General features: G+C 35.5%; 1 protein-coding gene across 4 annotated transcripts in view; it reads left to right on the forward strand.

Annotated features, from left to right (window-relative positions):
- Positions 1 to 22,129, forward strand: part of EYS (eyes shut homolog) — a 790,428-nt gene that overhangs the window by 663,024 nt on the left and 105,275 nt on the right. For all 4 annotated transcript variants that reach the window (XM_026791587.2, XM_074538459.1, XM_074538460.1 and 1 more), the window contains 2 exons: positions 17,929 to 18,037; positions 20,890 to 21,110. In XM_026791587.2, the coding sequence (XP_026647388.2) occupies positions 17,929 to 18,037; positions 20,890 to 21,110 (330 nt within the window). The remainder of the gene's footprint in view (positions 1 to 17,928; positions 18,038 to 20,889; positions 21,111 to 22,129) is intronic.

Genomic DNA, 22,129 nt, shown 5'->3' on the forward strand with positions numbered 1-22,129 from the left:
GCAAATGTTGTGAAAAACAAAACTAAACAGCAGTCTGTGCCTGACATAAGCCAAGGTATGTTTTGACCAGTTTTTTCCTTAGCTGAAGAGTACTCATCCTCAACCAGCCAAAGAGGGAGGTATTGATTATTAAGACTGAGTTTTTCCTTCACTTTTAACAGAAAAGAACACATTGATTTGTTTTAATTGATTTATTTCAATCAAATACTTAAACCTGCAATCTTTCAAGATTTCTTAATGTATTTCATGGAGGCAGTGCATCTGGAACTTTTCTCTTACTACTTTTTAAATGACATTTCTTCAGTTCTCATGTGGAGAAGCAGGCACACAAGCAGTTTTACTGGAAATTTAAGGTGGGCATATATGAGGAAAAAAGGGTCAAGTTAACGTGAGTGGGTTTGCTGATTGCTTGACACAGAAAATAATCTCAGCAGCAGCCTATGCCAAATGTACATCTTTATTTTTCAATTTTAGAATTCAGTGTGGTGATACTGAGGTTTATGTGGTATTGTTGGTCTTGCTAAGTACTCAGTCTCTACTCCAGGGACTATGAATTCTGTCCAAAGTCCATATAATTTCATCTGTTTCCTTTTAAACACTTTAACCTTCAAATTTAACCAGAAAGTTTTTGGGTTTCATTTTTGGGGTTTTCTTTCTTTCTTTCTTTCTTTTCTATTTTTTTCCAGCGCAAAACCCCCATATTTAATAATTGTGAAGGTCTCTATTTAATGATAAAGACACCCTGTCAGTATGGCCATTTCCTTTGTCTCAAATAAAAATTGCAAAGAGTCTCAGAATGCTAAAAAAGTGATCCTATAGTATTGAGGTATCCACACCTTCCAATACAAGAACATTGATTCATATTGAATAGTAAATGGCCCTCTATTATTTCATATAAGGTATTTTCAGATGATATACATCTGTAATGTTTTATTTTCCTGTGAGTATTACACTGGTCAGCATCTTACAGCTTTTGGAATTAATATCTCATATGAAAGCCCTCTTTGTTCGGGAAGATAATGTCAGTCTTACTAAGCAGTCAATTAAACAGAAGAGTGATTAACTTGGTTTGATTAGTTGTGAACTGCTGTAGAAGTTCTGCTTATCTGATGAAAAAATTATCTTTTGAGAGATTTGGTAATTTTATTTTTAGTCAGTTCAGATCACTAGTTACACTCTCTGAACAAGTTCTTCAATTGGGCACCATTCTTTTTGGTAGCAACCCAAGGTAGTTTCATATTGACTAAAACTGCCTCTTATTAACAGTAGATTAAATATGAAATATTTTACCACTCAAGCAACTATGGCATTTGGATCCAAAGAGAGGCCTAGATCTTGGAAATTATTTTCATTCTTACTCTGAGGAGTAAATGCAAAGAGAAACATTATTCAATGTAACCAACACTGTCATAATTAGTTCATATCATTGCTTTGTGATTTAAAGTAATTACACAATTTGTCCATACAATTTTATTGTAGCTGATTATGTTTTCTGACAGGTTATCAGCAAGGTTGTGAGAATTTTTGGTAGCTTTTATCTCCTTGGTCATGGATTATTATAGTAGCGAATGCTGAACATGTTTTTTTCTCTCATTTAGAATTCTTGCTATGATATTTTGTGTTTTTTCCTTTTGTACTTTTTCTTTTTAAACTACTAAAAATCTGCTGCCATTTTTCTCATTTATGAGCAAGAAGACAGTTAAGTACACCAAAGGTTGAGTACTGAGACAACCAAAGGGCCAAAATATTTACAACTACATTGGGTGGGAAATGAAGCAGCGCAGAATTGTTCAGTTTAAATTCAAGATGATCTGCAAGAAGCTAGTGTATATCTCATCTCACCTTAAACAAGTTCTTGAACTAAATATGAAACAGTATTTTGTGACCTGCAACTTTCACAGCATAGTACTCCTGCATTTTCAAATGATGAAATAAATTATATTGCCTAGTAAGTGGGAAAACTTTATGTATCTATTCTATAATTTGAAACTATCATTGCATACCTTAAACAAAAAGTGGACAAAAACTCAAATATTTTATTCTTCCAAACTGCATATTGATGTGTTGAAATATTTTACATGTCAGCAGCTGAGACTATCCCTGCTCATTTTAATCCCAGATAGCTGAGGATGCTTTTCTATGGGCTCCAAGAACGTGTCCTATAAAAAAGCAGTGCCTTAAATCATTACCATGGATAGAAGATTCCAAAATGTTCACTTGATCAAAGATGAGAATTCAATACTTTGCTTAATAAGCTTTTTCCTCTTTCCTTTTCAGTTTTCCCTCTAGAAATAATAATGCTCTCTTTTTATGTCAGTGTAGCTTGTATCTGATTCAAGCCAAATAAGGTCTGTTCCTTCCCTACCTGCCCAAACTGTTGCATCAATATTCAGCAGTGACAATAGAAGACAAACACAGAACTTCCTTTGCTCCTTCAACCCTTCCTGAATAAGAAAGGATGATAAAACGAGGACAGGGAAAATTAAAAAAAATAAGTACTTGCGAAGTAGATTTTCCATAACTGATACCCCACACAATTTATTCTGCTTATCTAATTATGTGCAGCACATATTATAGTTGAATCATCATCAGGTATCCTGCCTTTCATATATCAGGCACAGGTGTATGGGGTTTTTTCTTCCTTCCTGACTAAACAGCAGTCTATTTTGATTGGGGGTTTTGTTCATTTAGTTGCTTGCTTGGTTTGGTTTTTTGTTTGTTTGTTTGCTTGTTTTTGTTTTGGTTTTGAGATTTGTTTTTTGGTGTTTTTTTTTTGTTTTGTTTTGTTTTGTTTTTTAATTTGGAAAAACAGTGCAATAGTTGTTTAATGAAAACAATGGTAGAATTAGCTGACCTAATCCTGCTCACCCTAACTTCCTGCCAGCTCTCTTCCTCTGGCACACAAATGAGAGGCAGATGCACAGCAGGCAAAGTTTTCCAGGTTCATCATTAAGCAAATCACTTAATATTGACTGAAAACAGGCAACTATTTGACTGCTGCAATTTAATAAGTGTGATGGGTATGTTCTTTAAAATCAATTTCTGTTTAGATTAATTCATCCTAATTTCTAGCAACTTCACATGAGGTCAATGAAAGCATGACAATCACAGAACCTGCACTCATTACCTTACATATTTGGCATTCTTTGGACAACATCTTGGGCACGTCTCTTCATCTCCTTCAGGTCTTTCCCTGTGATACAAGATTTACAGAGATCTTTTTATTGTAAAATTCATTATTGATCACAGGGTTCTGAGGTACATAGATGAAGACTAAAATAATTTCTAAAAATAACTTATGTTGGATAGGTAAAGCTCTTTCCTAAAATACACTACCATTCAGATAGAACATTCCTTTCATGGCTCTCCTAACACCCTCATATCAAGATCAGCTAAGTGGGCCGAAAATTTGTTGGTGAGCATTGCATTGCCTATCTGACAGTCATTTACCCATGGCTTCCCTTAGTGCTCACTGTGAGCCAAAGAAATAATTTTCTCACTGAGTCCTTCAGAGGAAAAGAATCTTCCAGCACGACCTCCTAGGGTTTGCCTCAGAGGCATGTCTGAAGTACAGCCCATGAATGCTCTTCTGAACACGTTAGAAATGGTTTTGCTATACACAATTTTCATAAATTATTCCCTTTTTCCTTTTCTAATTAAATTTGAAGGAGAAGTTTGTTCTCCAGACCTTGCAAGTATCTGATCTATAGGCTGAGATATGTTGATATATTTAGTTTGATCATTTTTTAATAAGCTTGGTTTGTTCTTGGTATTTTGGAGTTTGAAGATTTAAAGAGTGATTTGAAATTAAAAACAAATCTCTTTATTTCATTCTAAAGCAAGACTTCTTGTTTTACAATCTATTTGTTGGAACTCAACTACTTTTCAGTATTGAATCCACTGAACTAAAAGACACCTATGATGTGATCCTGTTGCCGTCCATTTTTCTAGAGTGCAATACTCTTTTACCTATTGCAGTAAAAAACACAAACAAACCCCATAAAATAACCTTTGCTAAGGGATAGCTGTGAAGGGTTCAGCTATTATCATGAATACAAACATACAGAAGACAGCAATGGGCAATGGCCAGGACCTGGCACATGGGAAGTTCCTCCTGACATGGGGAAGAGCTTCTCTGCTGCAAGGATTGGATTGCTGAGCACTGGAGCAGAGTGCACAGGGAGACTGTGGGCATTTTCTCCTTCCATGGAGATACTCAAAAGCTATGGTTTAGGGGACCCTGCTGCAAGAGGGAGGTTGGAACAGAAGACCTCCAGTGGCCCCTTCTAACCCTGCCCATTCAGGGATTCTGTGTGAAGTGTGAAAATCAGTGTATAACTTTGGCGTTATGGTGGTAGAAGAGTGTCTGCTCTTAACACCCTGTTAGGACTGTTAGGTGTTATGAGTAGCTAAAAATTTTCTTTTCAGGCTCATTCAGGCAACTTCAGCAATTTGTTTATTTTTACTGTTGATTGCAGAGGCTGCCAAACACTCTCAGGTGGTGAACATTACAAATAAGCTGGTGGGGAGCAGGAGAGTGTATGAGCCAGGCCTGGATCACACACCATGGAGCTCCCTACCTTTCAGGATAATAAACACCAACTCTCCCAGTCTGCAGGGATTCCCACTCTGCAAACACTGATATAAAATGCTTTTCATTGCGGCTAACACTGTAAAGAGACTATAACTGGCAACTGGTAAACCCCGGTTGTGCATGATTTTATTTGTTGGTAATTAGAGACAGCTTAATCTTAAGTTAATTTTTGTCAGTTAGAAATGTTAATTCTGATAAATTGATACATTTTTCAGTGTTTGAATCTTGACCTAAAGTATCTACATGGTTAATACAACCAGGCATCTCTCTGAAATGAAATAGTTAATCACAGGGTAGTTTTGTAGTGAAATAATTTCTAATATTTCCAAATGCAATATGTGTGTAGCTGCATTTATAATATATAAGTGGAAAATTGGATATCAAAATCAAGAAATAAAGAACGTCATCTGTAAGCAAAACCTGATTTTACATACACAGCAACAGGCATTGTGGTGCTTGTTTACACTTCTACAATTCCCTTAATGACTTGCATTCATAAAATTTCATCTTGTTGAAAGGCCTATGTAAAATTTTGACTATCCATGAAGAAATGTGGCCCATTTCACATCATAGAAGATTGCTTTTTCTCCATGAACACTTCATACTTTTTGCTTCTACAATCTGATGAAAATAATCTATCTTGTTTAAAAAAAACAAAAAACTTCCTAAAATATGGTCTGTGAATACGCATTTACATCTACAAACTAAATGTATTATATTTACCTTGCTTTTTTTTTTTTAGTTTATATTTACGAATCTTGTGCAGTATTCATTTTCCAAATAATACATTTCAGCTCAAATATATCACTAAACAAAATGAACAAAAAAAGTAGGAGAGACATTTCTAATACACTAGGAAATATACATCTGGCTATTTAGGTAGGTTCTGCTGAAGCACATTCAAATGATATTATAAACTATATTATGCCTTTTGATATTCAAATAGGCAATAAGCATCCTGTACATTCATGTATGTTTAAGATTGCAACTAAAATGTGTATAAATGTACCACCATAAAGCAGTCTCTTTTTTCTTTAAAAATAGTTGGTTATAGCTGAGCAAAATGTTCTTAGCTGTTCATGTTGGATGCTCTGATTTAGATAGGTTCAAGTACAAAATACACATGAAATTATTATGAGAATCCTAATTTCTTTGACAGAGCAGTTCTAAAGCTCATACTTTTGTTCTGATGGAGGAAAATGCAGCATATGTGTTATCAAAAGCAGACTGCAACAAAAAATGAGTCTGGTCCAGATAAAGATGAGTACAGAACTTTAATCAGTTTAGATGACAAGAGTAAGCTTCAAGTTCTGTGCAATTCTGTATTTATGAAAGTATTCTGAAATCAGAACTCTGCTGTGTTCTGTTCCTTTGTGTGTTCAAAGCAATAAGTATCTGTCAAAAACCATTTTTTTTTTATAGTGTAATGAACTGGTTACATTGTGTGGCCATTAGGCTTCACAAATCAATAAATCTTATTTCTGGCAAGTGGGAGTGTCATTTAATGTTTCTGCCTTGTATTATTGACTTCAGGTGAATTGTTCATGCTTTGTGAAAATAGATTTGTAAGATGACCAGCCCCTTTAGCAATGATGCCTCTCATTTCTCCAAAAATCAGTTATTCTTACCTGTACTGAAGAGGGCCTGAAGGGATTATGATGGCAAGGCCTTACTTTCTTTCTTACTGATGGTGTCAAAGGGGGAGACAAAAGTTGGTGAAGATTGGAGGTGAAGAGATAACTCTCTTCAGTGGTGTTATGGCTTAATATGAAAGATCAGTTATTCATTTCCAGTTTTATCTGGGTTACAAATGGTGCATTACCCTTCTCTGCAGTTTCCATGGCCCTTTGCTTGTGACAGCATAAATAATGCTTAGCACAAATAATATGTTAGTGATAATTCTTGTCATAAATAGAAGACTTTTATTTGGCAATAATATGTTTGTACCTTCTATTCTTAAGCAATACTGTGGAGAACTAAATGTCCTGTTTTAAGAAGTTACCTTTAGCTATATATGCCCTGTCTCACTTTCTCTTGCCATATTTACAGTTGATCTTAATGTGGTTCAACTGAATTAGGCATTCATAGACCATTATGGAAGAGTTGAGCAGAGGATATAGTTGTTTCAGCAGCTGTGGCTGAATTATAATAGAGATTAAGTGTCTGCCTATTTCTTTTTTTCCTACTGGGATGCTTCTGAGAATGTCACCAGAAGGGACCAAGAACAGGCTGTATGAATATCTCTATGAGAAGTTGGCACATAAAGTTTGCCTAAGTCATAATTAGAGAAATGTGACAATAGCTCCAAGGTCCAAAGGCTAAAGGTTACAAAGGATTAAAAGACATAAGCCTTAAAGAGTCTGAAAGGAAAATACTTTTTTTTCCAATTGATACTTATATGTCTAAAACTGAAATACAGCAGGATGTCTCTTGGTCCTGAGTATTAATACCAGCCACTACCTCAGGATTTGCACTAGTTGGTAATAGAAGGTCTTTATTCTCCAGTCTACCCAGGATTTCCTGTACTAGTATATAAATTGTTCCTTCTCTTGGTGTTCGAATGGAAGAGTCACTTTCTCATTAACCACATTGCTTAACCTATTTTTCTCTTAGTTTTCCCATGTAGAGGGGAGGTAACAATTCATTTTGGACCATCAGAGTATGCAAAAGAAAATTAATTAGTGCTGCCTGGTAGAAGTAATATATGTTACTGATCATTGTATTTCTTCTGTCTGTAATAGGGAAGAAAAGATCCTCAATAGGAGATCATTATAGTATTGCAATTATCTGTGCAGCACTGCATTGATAGAGCTTTATTCACATGCCAAGTGGCTTCCTAATTTTCATTCATAGGATCAGACTTATGTAAGACAATAGATGGAAGACTGTATCTGAAGATGGTTGAACATAATAATTAATTGCTATGCTCCAGTGCACTGCCACGCTATTGCTAGCTCCAGAAGAGTCTCTCTGCTCTGGGAGTGAGAGCCCTCCTCGGGGAAGGGGAGACGTAATTTGAAGACTGCCCACTATGTCTCTCTTCAAACACTTTTTTAATGTTTTTTGGTGGTATTTTCTTGGTGAGGTGTTAGGATAATTGAACTCTCAGCATTTGTATGATTTTACCTTTTCTTTCCTTGATGTCTTGAGGGGAACTTACCCCTCCCAAAATATGGGGGTTTGAGTATGTTATTTTCCTTTATTCTTCTCTTTGGTTCTGGTTTAACCATTCTAAAAAGCACAACTTTTGCATACATAAGTTGTGTATGCATAAGAAACATTCTTAAATGTTGGTTGTTGTCAGAAATGTGTCTTTTCTTCAAACTTTGTATCTCATATCACTTCACATGAGAACATTGCTTCTAAATGTACATAAACTGTTCTCTTATTTCTCTTTATTTTCACCTATTCATATCCATGAGATTCAGTTACCTGACAGATAGATAAATGGCATAAAAATAGTTTTAAGAATGTAGACAGGTTTTGAAATTTGAAGTTTGATCAAGAGCTCTTTTCATAGTTTTCCCAGGCTTACAGCAGTGTTTAGTTGCTCACCAAGAGGTAATACTGAATATTTCTTATATGAAGTTATACTCTGCTTCTACTGATAATAATGTTTTCTTAAACAGAAATATAATCCAAACACATGATCCTTTTCAGTGTGTTCATAATCACTCTACCTGCAAGTGATCTTGTACTTTAAGAGAAGGAAATGCTTGATAGTGGTCACATTTCACTTGAGACTAAAAGACCTCTGAGTTTGTCTTTTTAGGGTACTTTTTTAGGGTATTCTTGTAATTAGCATTCATATGTGCCATGAAATCAAATTTTATTTATTATTTAGCAGAAGTCTCCCGACTTCTTCCAGTCTTCCTTGGTGTCATATTGCATCATTGCACTTCAAGACTATTTTGGCTTTATTGAAATTAATTCCCTAGTATCACCTATTACCCCTAGACAATTTTTCCCATTTCTCAGAGACACAGGCATATTACTTTTGAGGTAATAGGTCAGCATAGCCATTTTGTTTGCTGAAATTACTTCATCTCCATTTAAGGGAAGAACTTAATGAGTCCAAAACTTATTATCTAATGACTCTGCATAAAAAGGGGCTTTCTATTTTCACACCAGCATATTCTTTCTGTGAGGATTATAGCTGAATTTTCATGTCTTACATATTTTGTACTAGCTGTTGCATATGCTTTAGCTGGAGGCTTTTTACTGAAAGAGGAAGGCCAGCTTTCTTTTCTGACATTACATAATTTTTAATAGCATTGCTTGAATGCAATTACATCTATATTAAAAATCAGTGAATTAGAGAAGTGAGAGTACAGGGTAAGAATGAGCTGTGCAAAAGACCACAAGCACCTTCCCTAAGGAGTGTTCATCTCTGTAGTGCCAAAGAATAGAAGAGTAGAAGTCTTTCTCTTTGATATAATGTAGACTCAAAGAGAAGGTAAAGGTAGCCATAACAAAAATTAAACAGCCTTGTTCAGGTGCAGCAAATACCCAGTTGGTACATGAACCTGAGGCAATGCAGTCAGAAGCAGGAGAAAGCAACTGTATTCAGTCTTGAAGGTGTATTACTGGGTTTAGAAACACAGGGTATTTATCAGCAGTGAAATCTCAATGAATTCATCTAACAGACAGAAAAAACCCACAATATGCACTATGAAGCCTTATGATCCAACAGACATAAATACAAGTACAGTATACATTCTTTATTCTTCTATATACAAATTTGTTGTCCTGAAACTCAAATTAAACACAAGGTTTTTGTAGGACTTTGTGCGTTCTGCCAGGATCAATTTTGTAACAATCTGTTCTTCCAATACTGTCATGATCATGAACAGCAATAATTACTATGGTAATGATTATAATAAAAGTTCAATTTTGTTGTAACTTCAAAACTGTGCCTAAATGTTAGCGCTAATTATTCCAGTATCTTTATATTATTCCCATTTCATGTGTGAAATGGAGGTGTCACAGTTGGCTGTCACAGCAAAGTGATGTATTGTGTTTACACCAGTAAAGTCCCCATGAAGTCAATGGAATTTCAAAGATATGATTAAAAGCAGAATTTATACTTTCCTTTAAAGACCCTTTCTGGGAACACATATCTTTAAAGTCATGATTCATAAAATATATATGTTGAAGAAAAGCATTCCATTGAAATAAATGATCCTTGGGTGTATGCTGCCTGTAGTATGCTTGGCAATGTATGCATTCGAAAGAGTCCCATTAGCCAGTCTACTAAAGGATCATAAACTTGACTGTTGGACTAGCAGAGCTGGAGTAAATGAAGCATAAACCAAACTAAGTAGAACGTAACATAAACAGTATCTATTTCACCTAATGTAGGTATTACCATTTTCAGCTCCTAACATGCTTATACAAAAACATTAGGTTTGGGGTTTCTTTTAGATTCTGTATAATGTATGAAAAAAACTGTATACCAACGTTAAGCAAAGAAATTGCATCTCCTGTGCAAAGTAAGTAGTATTTGGGAAGGTGAAGGGTATTTGTTTTCCTTATTTTCTTCAATTCTACTAGTACCCCTATAGCAAAAAAAGAAAGGTTCTTTTTTATAAGCACATGTAGTGAGTGACAAAACAAAGGGAAATGGCTTCAATCTGAAAGAGGGCTGGTTAGACAAGGTAAAAATTCTTCACTATGTCTGTGGTGAGGCACTGGAGGAGGATGCCCAGACAATTCATGGATGCCCCATCTGTAAAAGTGGTCAAGGCCAGGTTGAATGGGGTTTTGAGCAACCTGATCTACTGGAAGGGCTGTGGCAGTGAGACTGAATTTAGATGATCTGTAAGGCCACTTCCAACCCAATTCAATCTATGATTCTATGATTCTATGATAAAAAGATATTATTTGACTTTCTCAAATTGGAAGGGCCTCCTAAGGATTATTGCTTCCAGCTCCCTGCTCCTTACAAAACTACTAAAAATTAAACTACACACTTAAGAGCATCATCCAGATGCTCTTTGAACTCTGACACTTTGGTGCCATGACCACTCTCCTGGCGACCCTCTTCCAGTGACTGACCACCCTCTCAGTGAAGTAACATTTTTCATAATGTTCTATCTGAACTTCCCTTGATGCAGCTCATTCCATTTCCTTGTGTCCTATTGCTGGTCACTAGAGAGAGAGCAGGATCTCCCATTACACTGCTTCTCTTGAGAATGAGGTCACTCTTCAGCTTTCTTTTCTCCAAGATGAACAACCAAGTGACCTCAGACACTCCTTTTAAGTCTTGCCATCGAGGCCTTTCACCATCTCAGTCAATCTCCTTTGAGCACTGCAATACTTTGCAGCCTTCTTTTACTGAGACTCCTCAAAACTGCATGCAGTCCTTGAGATGCATCTGCTCCACTACAGGTTGGAGAGTGAGACAATCACTTCCCTCAGCTGGCTCACGATGCAGTGCCTAATGCACCCCTTTGGCTGCCAGACTACACTGGTGGCTCATATTTGACTTGCCATGAACTCAAACCCTCAGATTTCTCTCATAGAGAGTGGTTCTCCAGCCTCTCATCCCACAGTTTGTATACATAACCACAATTCCAGGTGAAGACTCTGGCACTTGCTCTTGTTATATTTCATGTGGCTGGTGCTTGCCCAACTCTCTGATCTACTCCAATCTCTCTGTAAAGCCTCTCTACCCCTGAAGGAGTCCACAGCTCCTCCTACTGAGGTGTAATCAGCAAATTCACTTTAATGTGTATTTAATTTCTGTGTCCAAATCTTTTATAAAACTGTTGAAGAACACTGGCCCTAAAACTGAGCCCTGAGGAGCCCAGCGGCAACCGGCTGCCAGCATGATGCAAATCCATTTAATACCTCTCTGAGCCAATTGCTCAGCCAGTGTGTTATGGATTTCTCTGTGCTCTGTACATTTTATCCACAAGGATACTCTGGGAAATAGTACTGGAAGCTCTGCTATATATACCACATATACTCTCTTTTCTTGGTGGCTGACCTGGTGCTAAAAGGAGATTAAGTTGGTTAAGCAAAACTTTTTCCTCATGAGTCCATGCTATCTGTGGCCAGTGAGGGTTTTGTCTTTTAGATGCTTTACAATAATTCCCAGAATAAGCTCCTCCCTAATTCTATCAGTCACTGAAGTGAGACTGATAGGCCTGTAATTTACAGGGCCTTCCTCCTTTCCCTACTTGAAAACTGGAACAATATTTGCCAGCTTCCAGTCAACCTGGCTTCTCCAGACTCCCAAGATCATTGACAACTAATGAAGAGAGATCCTGTGATGACACTGGCCATATCTTTCAGTGCTCTGGGATGAGTCCCATCAGGGCCCAGAGATTTATGTACATACAGCTGCAGCAGCTAATTTCAAAAAATTTCAGGGTCAGCTGGAGTTTATAATTCCCTAATGTATTCCCAAAGTTCACACACCTCTTTTTGTGTGCAGTTTGTTTTATTTTTCCTAAAGAAATGGCCATCAAGGGACTCCTGCAAGACACTCCAGGAGTCAAAGTAATTTGGGTTTTCCATCTACCTTATTTTCATCTACTCTTCTCCTTGGTCTCCTTTTCTTTTTCCTTCTCTGAATACTTTTACTATTTGGTCCCTTTGCAGCAAGTAGAAAACCTGAAAATTGATGTTGAATTGCTGGAGGTTATGAAATATGTTTCATTGATTTCAAATAAAATGCCAGACATAAAATGCAGCATTCATTTTTATAATTGTCACTTCTGAGGGTTGCAATTGAAGTTGGTAAGAAATACCAAAATTTGACCTTATTGAAATAGAAGATGATAAAGAGACATGACAGCATTTCCATGGAAGAAGTATGCTAAAGTTAATTTTTGGGAAGTGAAGGTATGGTTTTTAAAGCAATTGGCTTTTTAGCAATATATTTTTAAGGGATAAAAGGTAGTAAGTGCAAGAATTTTGGAAAAGTATGAAGAGATTATTAAAACTGCAAGGCACAGTACATATTTTCACGCTTGTGAATTGAATATGCTCAGTCAAAAGTAAAATCACCATTCTTGAAAAATCACCTGTAATACTTGACAGTTGGTTAGTTGTTCCCTTGACAACTGCTCTGGTAAATCAAGGGTGTAAATGAAGCTGCTTTTTCAGCATTTTGCAGGACCCTTTTATTTTATGTCTTTAATATCAATACTTTTTTAGTAAAGGGATTTTTGTGGGGATGTTTTTCCTGTATTGAACTGTTAAGCTGGGCTAGCATTTTTCAGACTGTAGGGAGAAAAATAGCAAGTAGTTCTAATTGTAGTCCTCCGACTGTGACATTATAAAATGGACAGTGATGTTGCTAGTTTCTAATAATTTTTCAGAAGACCAGAAACCCTGCACTGATAGCAGTGTGAGGTCTTTGTTCAGAAACAGTTTTACCATGATTACTTAGCTTGGATAAAAACAAAAGTTCTCTTTATAATGCTTGGAGTTATTTATACCTGCTGATATGACACTTTAATTTTGCTATACTTCTCCTTAATCTGTTAGAAATATGGCTGCACCTTCAGCATTATATAGAAAATATAATTGCTATAAACTAAACTTTCTTAAGTATGTTTACATAACCATGAATGCACCATTTTTACATATTACATTGCATAGTTATACTGCATAAAAACAGTTAAAAGTCTTCCAGAAGTTCCAGTCTCTGGGCCTATTCTCATCCGTATTGTCAAATACGTAATCAGTTTAAGATGCTTTACTATGTTTCCCTTGATATAGCTGGAACCTGAAGCAATCATGCTATCAATTAGAGTTTAAGTCAGTCTTTCCAATTATTAGAAGAGACATTAGTAGGGATTTTGCATTAATGCTTTCTACTGTGCTCCTTTAGTGCCACCTGGTGACTAGCTAAAAAGGGAAAAAAGTATGATTTTATTTCCAACTGGAGAAATCTGTGATAATTTAAGCTAAAACATTTACTTGAGCAAGATCATACCAGATTTAGAGGTGCCCCAATCTTGGGTATCTTAAGAGGATTTATTTGACTACCAGTTCCAGACCTAAAGTAATCCATGAGTCATGAGTGTGCGAGGTACACATTGCACTTTGTTGGAAATCCAGTGTTCATGCACATAATTAATCAACATGCAACTATTAATGACACAGTCTATAACCACTGTTGTGCACCTGTTGAGGTTTCATGAGTCTTTTGCAAAAAAAAATAGTTAATCCTTTGTGATTCTTGTTCTTAAATTTATATAAAATCCACAGCAATTATGAAAAAAATCATGATTTTCTAGGCCTAGAGCAAATAGGAAGGCTGAACATCTTCTCATTCAAATTTGTGGAAATAAATACTTGAATTCATCAGGCCTATATCTTAGCATCTCCAGGAACAGGCCGGGCTTCACATGGCTCCAGACCTGTTAAGATTACTGTGCATAACCTTGCCCATATGTCCTCCACATATACACATTTCCTATAACTACTTCTCACACACCCAATTCTTTACTTCCCTGTGAATCCTTTTTATATCGTTGTGAGTGTGATATGAATGAATCACAATTCTCCTGCCTGACAAAATCATACTGCAATAGGAATTGTGTTGCATTCTCTCCTGTTGCTGTCTCTGGAGGGAAAAATAGGCTGGCTTTAAGTGCAGCCAGAATATGCCACTGAGATGCGAGGCAGATGGACTGAAATGCCTTCAGCATCTAAACGAGTGAAAAAGCACCACTGAAATAAAAATACTTCAAAATTTAAAGATGTCAGTGATCAGCCACTTTCATCTCAGGTGTTCTTAATGTGAGGTCAGTATCTCATAATATGAGGTTAATTAGAAAAATAAAGAAAAATGTCAAGGGAGTAATTCATCAGTTTAATTTTCTCTTTTCTAATGGATTTCAGTCTTCTGTGAGGTGCATGAAATAATACAACTGCATTTATTCAATTGCAAGATTAAGACAGATTTAAACATAGATTATAAGAAAACTATAACCAGGTTATAGAGCAACATTGATGGCATGTTAGTTCAAGTAATTTCTGTGACAGAATATTTCAAGTCCCTTCTTTTTTCCCACCATTGTTTTAGAAAACTAATATTATTATATTTTGCATGTGTCTATGTTGCTGCACTTTCTGGAATTAAATGCTGTAATAAAGACTGAGACAGCATTTGTGGTCTAACTGCCATTTTTTCATATTTTTATAATATTCTAAGAAATCTGTCTTGTGGACTGTAATTTTCCATGCTCTGTCTCTTTCTAAAAGCTGTTCTAGGCATATTTAAATAATCTAGGAAATTCAAACAGTCCTAATTCTATGGTAACATAAGCATGAAAAATATCCATTTTGTTCACATTTCAAATGACAGGTTTTCCTTCCTATGACAAGACAGAGAAAAATTGCAAGTATTAATTCATTGGAAATCTTTACAGAGAAAGAAGCAAATGCTGAAGAAAACAGTGATAGCATGCATGGAGTGCATTCCTAACCTGCACTCCAGAATACAGGGCAGTAGGTTCCTGCTTGTAGCCTCTGCTTTTATTCTCACAACTCAGTCACAAATCTATTGGCAGACATCAAACAAATCTGTTCTGCTCTTTGAGATTTCATTGCTGCATATTAGGAAAAAAGCAAAACACCTTTATGTCCTTTATGAATTTATGATCTAATGACCAAAATCACTGTGTAATAAACTGTTGTTTATGGATACTGAGAGGTTTTATTTGGATTTTCTTTTTTTTTTCCTCATATATTTATTTAAAGACAGAATGGATTACCAGGTATGTCTGAGTAGGGATGATTATTATCTGTGTTATTATCTAAATGAATTTATTATACTTGGGCTTGTCTAAATAAGGATTTCTAAAGTAAAGAACTTGTCAGTATTAAACAGTCTTTAAGGCTTATTTTAGTTGCACGTACATTTAATCTTACACTTTTTTCATACAGTAAAGGACCAAAACAATATAAATTATGTGTAGAAAACAGTGAGAATGTGTGTGCACCAGGCATTTGCAATGGAAGTTTACTATGCTGAATGGATGGCTAATTGCTTGAAGATGGTCACACTGACACAGACCTCAATGTTCTTTTATTTTTCATTAGATGAGCATTCCTATTAATTAATTTTGCCACTTCACTTAAACCTTTGTTCTTTTTGCATTGGACCATTGTAACATGTGATGTAAGAGGTTATTTAGAAAAAGAAACATGCAGACTTCAGAAATCTTTCTGAAAATAAGGGACAAGGAAGGGACAGAGGGTGGCCTTTGATACGAGTGTGTTAAGTCTCTACTACTTATCCACTCAGAGTAGAAAGCATCAAGAAAAAGCTATGAATTTGTTTCCCCCAAGAGAGAATCTTAAATGACCTGATTTTCTATTACCTGAGAAAGTTATCTTTACACTCTCTGACTTACTGAGACAATTCCCAGCAACTGAAATATGAGTAGGAATAATAAATCAAATTCAAAGAATATTTTATCTTTCAAGAATTGGTTGGAAAACAGAACAGTGGAGCATTTTCTCAAGAATTGTCCTTATTTCAAGTACCTAAAAGGAAATCACCAACTATCTGTCAATATATCCATTGTTTCTTAAGGAGAAACTTCTGTTGACTGAATTCATTATTTAAAATGAAATTGTGCAAGTAAGATGGTCTTCAAAACAGCAGGCACTGTTTCTAGCTCCCTATATTTAAAATCAAAATATTATGCTAACTTTAGACTTTTCAAGAAGGAATGCAATTGAAAAATACCTTAACAACGGGACTCTTTTTAGCCTAAAATTATAAATAAAAATTAGTATTTTCAAACTTATTTAAATAGTCTAGGTGTCTAGATCACATTTCAGAGGGTGATAATGGAAAATGCCATTCAAATATCTCAGAGTTTTAAAGAAAGATTCAAAACTAAGAAATGTGTTGCATACTTACAAGGTAGAAATAATTTAGCACATTTCAACCCCATGCATTGGAGTACAGTGAAAAGTCAATGAATTAGTATTGACTGATTTAGCTGTGAACCAGCAGTGATATAACCATTGGAAAGGTGGGATTTATTAATATGTAAGCATCAGCTGCTGATGTGGATGTTCTGGCTATAAGGTGAGTGAGTAAATGCACTACTTTTGTGCTACTCACTCAGAAATCACTGCAGTGAATTTCTAAATATTCGTTGTGGCCTATACTATACAACACTATATCCATTTATGTCAATACAATGCTCCCAGCAACTTCAGAGATGAAAACTGAGATTTCATAATAAATCTACAGAGAGAAGGATGAAATAGTAAAACTTCAGAAACAGAAGCAGAGGCACAAAACTCAAGGCATAACCTGGAATAAATCACCAGGTAGTGATATATAAAAAGGTACCATTTGAGACTATGGTACATCTTGATGTGTTTTCTCCAGGAGTAAATTTGTCCTTATCAATGCTGAAGTAATTTCTGTGATTAGTAATGCTTCTAATGTACAGATCATAATGGGCTTTAAAATTTTTTAACTCTTTCGTATGTGTATTGCATAACATAAAAATTCATCTCTCCCAACAAAAAACAATTTCTGAGATTCCTATTATTGTCCTTTACCATTTATTCAGCTAAAAGAAATGGAAAATTTGGTAGCCCATATAAATATGTTAACTTTTTTTTCAGAAATTTTTTTAAAGTTCATTGTGTAACATTTGTGAAATATTACACAAAAATGTAACATTGTTGGTAGAAACCATACCCCAGAAACCTAATTATGGTGATTTGGCTGAAATTATCTGTGTTTTATTGAATTTTCAGTAGTATTTACTACAAAAATTCCCTTAACCTTACATTCTTCTTTATCTCTGAGGCTCAGTACCAGAGTTTGCACTAACACAGTTTCCAAGAAGTGATAACTGCCTTGCAGTGTAATTTTTCTGCTCAGAGGTATGCAGCCTTTCATTTCTTATTCCATTTATGTTCCCTCTGTAGGTCAGGAAAAAGAAATTTCAACCCAGGCTGTTCAGCATCATTCAACGTTGATGTCACTTGTCCAACAATCCTCTGTACTAGGGAGATTGTATGTCAACCACAGTTAGCACTTAAAATTTATCAATACTCACTTAAATATTTAAAGATTTTTTTCTTCTTTTCTCTGTATATATTTCAAACACTAGTCAAGAATAGCAAGAAAGGAAACAGAAGAGGGATGTTAGTTGATGAAACTTGCATCTTTTGTCTCCTGGGTAATTCAATAGCCATGAAACTGAAATTAGTAGTGTCCAAAGATTTTCATACTTTATGGAAGTATGAACATCTCTTTCACCTTTCCTTTGCCGTGTGAGGTTTGAATACTCCGTGACCAACAGTATAAGCAGCAATGGGATCTTGTTTCCTTACAGCTACCTGTTGCCTGTGGGCAGTCCTGAAGGTTACTGCATGATTGAAGTGGCTGCAGATGGAAACCCCCCTGTACAGCACAGACTTTCCTTCTCACATCGAGCATCTCAGGTGAGTTTGCAAAACATCAAAAAATAGCTAATTGCTTTGAACATTTCTTCAGCATATGCACTACAGTTATTTTCAAAGGAGAATGGGTATATTCTAACTTCTTCTAAAGGAGGAAATATAATTCTTCTTCAGATATCATTATATGAACTTTCTTTCTAATAGGTGTTTTTGCATCCGGCAACCACAACATATCCATTAATTTCTTCTTTTATTTGACTCTAAAGCCTCTATTCCTGCTGCACAAAGTCCATAAAAAGGACATGGATGCTATGAGAGTTTAAAAAAGTGTATTAGCAGTGTCATTTACCTAAGGCCAAGGGGTTATTGGAAACAATTCAGATATTATTAAGCAGTAATTCTAGTTACTTTCTAGCTGCAAGCTACACTGTCTAGTGGAGGACAGTTATGAATCATCAGTGATTTAATTTGGTTTCAGTATTTTTGCTAGGACATGGCTTCTGAATAATATTGTGAAAATATCTGTCTCCATTTTGAAACTGGTATCAGAATACTCGTTCTGAATGGACAAGAGGCCAGCTTTCCCAAATCTTGAATTTTTCAGTTATTCTTTGTCTTCATTTTATTGACTTTTTTATGCATTCTCTCGTCACAGGATTATTTCTGCATGAAACATTTTTAAACATTTTTAGACAAGAATTTGAGCTGTGATTGACAGCTTGCTTTATAAGTTTGTTCACTAGAAGACAGGTCAGTTATCTGCAGAGATGCTAATCTTGATGTGCATCTCACAGTACGCACTGCTGGTTTGTAACAGAATTTTTTCCCTTGCATGATATGAAGTATGAATGTCAAATCCTCATGACTAACTGTTACACTTTACAGATCTGCTCCTAATCTCCCAGAACCTCTATTTACAAAGTACTCAATCAAAGAAAGAATAAAAGACATTTCTTATCTGTAAGAGGTCTAATGAATATCTTCCCATTATTGCCCAAGATAATCCTTTTCACTACTCAGGCTAAAAGTGAAGAAGGATATTTTCAAATTAGTATTTGAAAAGTTAAACATAAGTATTACATAATTTATTGACATAATGCTGTATTAGACCTTTTATGTTATTAATAAGACTTTCAGGAATTCTTTCTTTGTGCCCCCTTAAAATATATTCTGGTTCAGTCAGTTAAATTCCGAGCAGGACCTTTATAGAAAGAATGTGTATTATGGTGTACTAACATGAGCTTGAACATCAAATACATTTTGATAAAATCCAGTGATGCTAGAAACTGAGCAAAGCCTACTGAAGCTGCTCTGTGATACACTGGATCTGTTCCCAAGGTTAGTGCTTTTGTAAAATAAGCCAAATAATAAAGGAGATTGCTTTGCCAGAGGAGTGTTAAAAACACTGCTCCTAATCAGAGGCATTTTGTCATGCAGTCCAATGCTTTGCTTAATTCTTGAAAGAGATTCACAAGCAGAGAGAAAATGTTTGCAAACACTACTTACAAATCTTGTCTATCACTGCGGTGTTTCATAGCTTTGTTTGAAAGGGGATAAAGTCAAGTGATCTGAAACTAATTCAACAAGTACAGAGCCAATGTCTTTGAATTCCTTTGGTATGAAAAATCTGATTTAATTTTATCCATGCTCTAAAGGAAGTAGGTGTTTTTCTTTTTCACTTGAGAATGAAAGACGCTGAGTAGAAGAATATCTGGCAGTATTCACATTCATTCTATCACAAAATTTCACTTGAAATTGTCAGCAACATAGCTCCAGGACTGATAAAAGTAATACCAAAACCAACAAAGCAAAAATCATATGGATGTGTGAATTCCAGATAAATCAATGGGATGTTTTCTTCCTGTTTCTATTTCTTTACAGGTGTCTGAATATGATAGTGAATGGCCTCTTCACTATAAGTAACCCCCTCACATGTTTTACATATGCTGTGATAATTTCTGATTCCATTGTTTTACATATGCTGTGATAATTTCTGGTTCCATTTCTTGACTTGAGGGGGCTAGGTGTCACCCTCTTTCTGGACTAATGGTATTGTACAAATAAATGCATCATTGTGTGATGCAAGTATAGTTTTTTTTCAATTCCTAAGAATTGACAGGAACTTAGCAAATGAACTCAAGAATGATCTAGTCTCATGTCAGAATTCCAGAAAGTCTGGAATTAGCTTGAGGAGTGGAATTCAGAGTGTTAAATGAGCCACAGATCATTTATATGTGATCATTAAGGGCTTGAATCCTAGGTCAGGCAACAGAGGAATTACCTTAGTGAGCATTAATATGATTTGGTCAGACCCTGTGTGAAAAAGTTGTGATTGTTTCTTTGCACCTTTATAAGGATGTTCTAGGCTTTTGGAAATTTGAAAATTTCCTTTTATTCCCCCTTGGGCTTCAGTATAGTAGTCTGTTTTCTGTCACTCATTAAAAAAACTAAAATATTTTTTCTGTATTCCCCTTATCTTGAGATCCCATAGGTCCCAGGTCCTAAAGGAAATGTCTTCAAGTCTACTGCTTCTCCTGTGTTCCTGCACCAAACTTCAGCCATGAATCTTCAACTCATCATATAGGATGAGGGTATCTATGTAAAAAACTTACCATATTCACTGTCATTACGGCTGAGAATTCCAATTTGTGTTTTGTGGAATGTATGTTGTCTTATATATTTGAAAATATGAAAACAAATTAAACAACCCTCTTTGTAAGGATTATTTTTTTAAAAATCGAACATTTTTTAAAATAATCACTTCAGAAAGCATCAGAGTTTTTCCCATCTTCAAGTAATGATTATTTCCTTTATCAGGATCTATTGTTCTTTCATTGTTTACAATAACATCACAAATCACATTTTTTCTGACAAGTCTCTTTTTGTTTCTGCAGATCAACTTTGGATCAATCTTCCTTGGAAAGGTTCCTGTTCATGAGGAGGTTCATGGATGTGCTGGGCAGATATATGGCTTTAAAGGATGCATTAGGGATTTTCAAGTCAACCACAAAGAGTTGTTCATCATAGATGAGGCTCTTGAAGGAAGGAATGTTGAGAACTGCAATGTTCCAATATGTGATTATCATCCATGTCACAATGGGGGGACCTGCACTAGGTAAGAGGCATTTATTTACCCATTTTATCATTCCTTCTTGATGAAAAATTACTATAATTTTCTCTGTAATTAAATAATCACCAATCTTTTGTCCTGATAATTTCAAATAGAAAATGTGGCATCTTCATGCCAGCCAGAGAGATGTTACACTTTATTTGCTTGCATAAAAAGTGATATAAAATATAATGACATTGTCCACATGGATATATATTTTATTAAAGTCAGAATTCCTTTGCAACCAACCAGATCAGTACTGCTACAAGACTAAATCTGAACTTTTCTATAGACAATTTGGACAGAAGGCACATAAGAGTCATTCTTTTTCCTAACAACTCTATATCAGGTACACTCAGTTGTGTACCCTCACATATCTTCATGGTGCGTTCTTGAGTGCAAATGTTCATCATCATGCTGTGGAAACGCTAACAAGTGACTCTCTTCTTCACCTTCAGCATATGGGAAAAGATACTGCCAAAGAACCTGTGAAAGCTAAGGTGTATCATGCTGAAAGAGGAAATGGAGTCTGAGAGAGACATGAGTTAAAAGAACAGAGGATGATGGTTCAGTTGAATGATGGTTCAGTAGGAGCATAGTAACTTTTTAAGCCATAGCAATTTGATCATTATCTAAGGAACTCAGCATTTAGAAACACATTTCTGTTTAGAAATTATAGAATTTATGAAGTAGCTGCCAAATTATTAAAAAATTGTACTTCACTTCAAGGCAAATACTGAACAGAACAGTTTAAAGTTCTTTTGATGTTCTAGGCCACTGTGTGTTCTTAGATTGAGGAGATCATGAACAAATTTTTGAGGGACTTCTCTGCCTCTTGATTGATATGAACACACAAAAAATACGAAACAGGTCTTTGATCTCTAAGTCTTGTTTGACTAGAGCACATATGAAAGCAAGGCAGTTTTATGAGAACACACAATTTGCCTACCAGTCTGATGAAACTGAGTGTAAACTCCATTCATTTGGAGTAATGAATCTGTTTTTTTCTCTGTTGGTTTTTACTG

Source organism: Zonotrichia albicollis, chromosome 3 (genome assembly GCF_047830755.1).
Source record: "Zonotrichia albicollis isolate bZonAlb1 chromosome 3, bZonAlb1.hap1, whole genome shotgun sequence".
Lineage (NCBI taxonomy): Eukaryota > Metazoa > Chordata > Aves > Passeriformes > Passerellidae > Zonotrichia > Zonotrichia albicollis.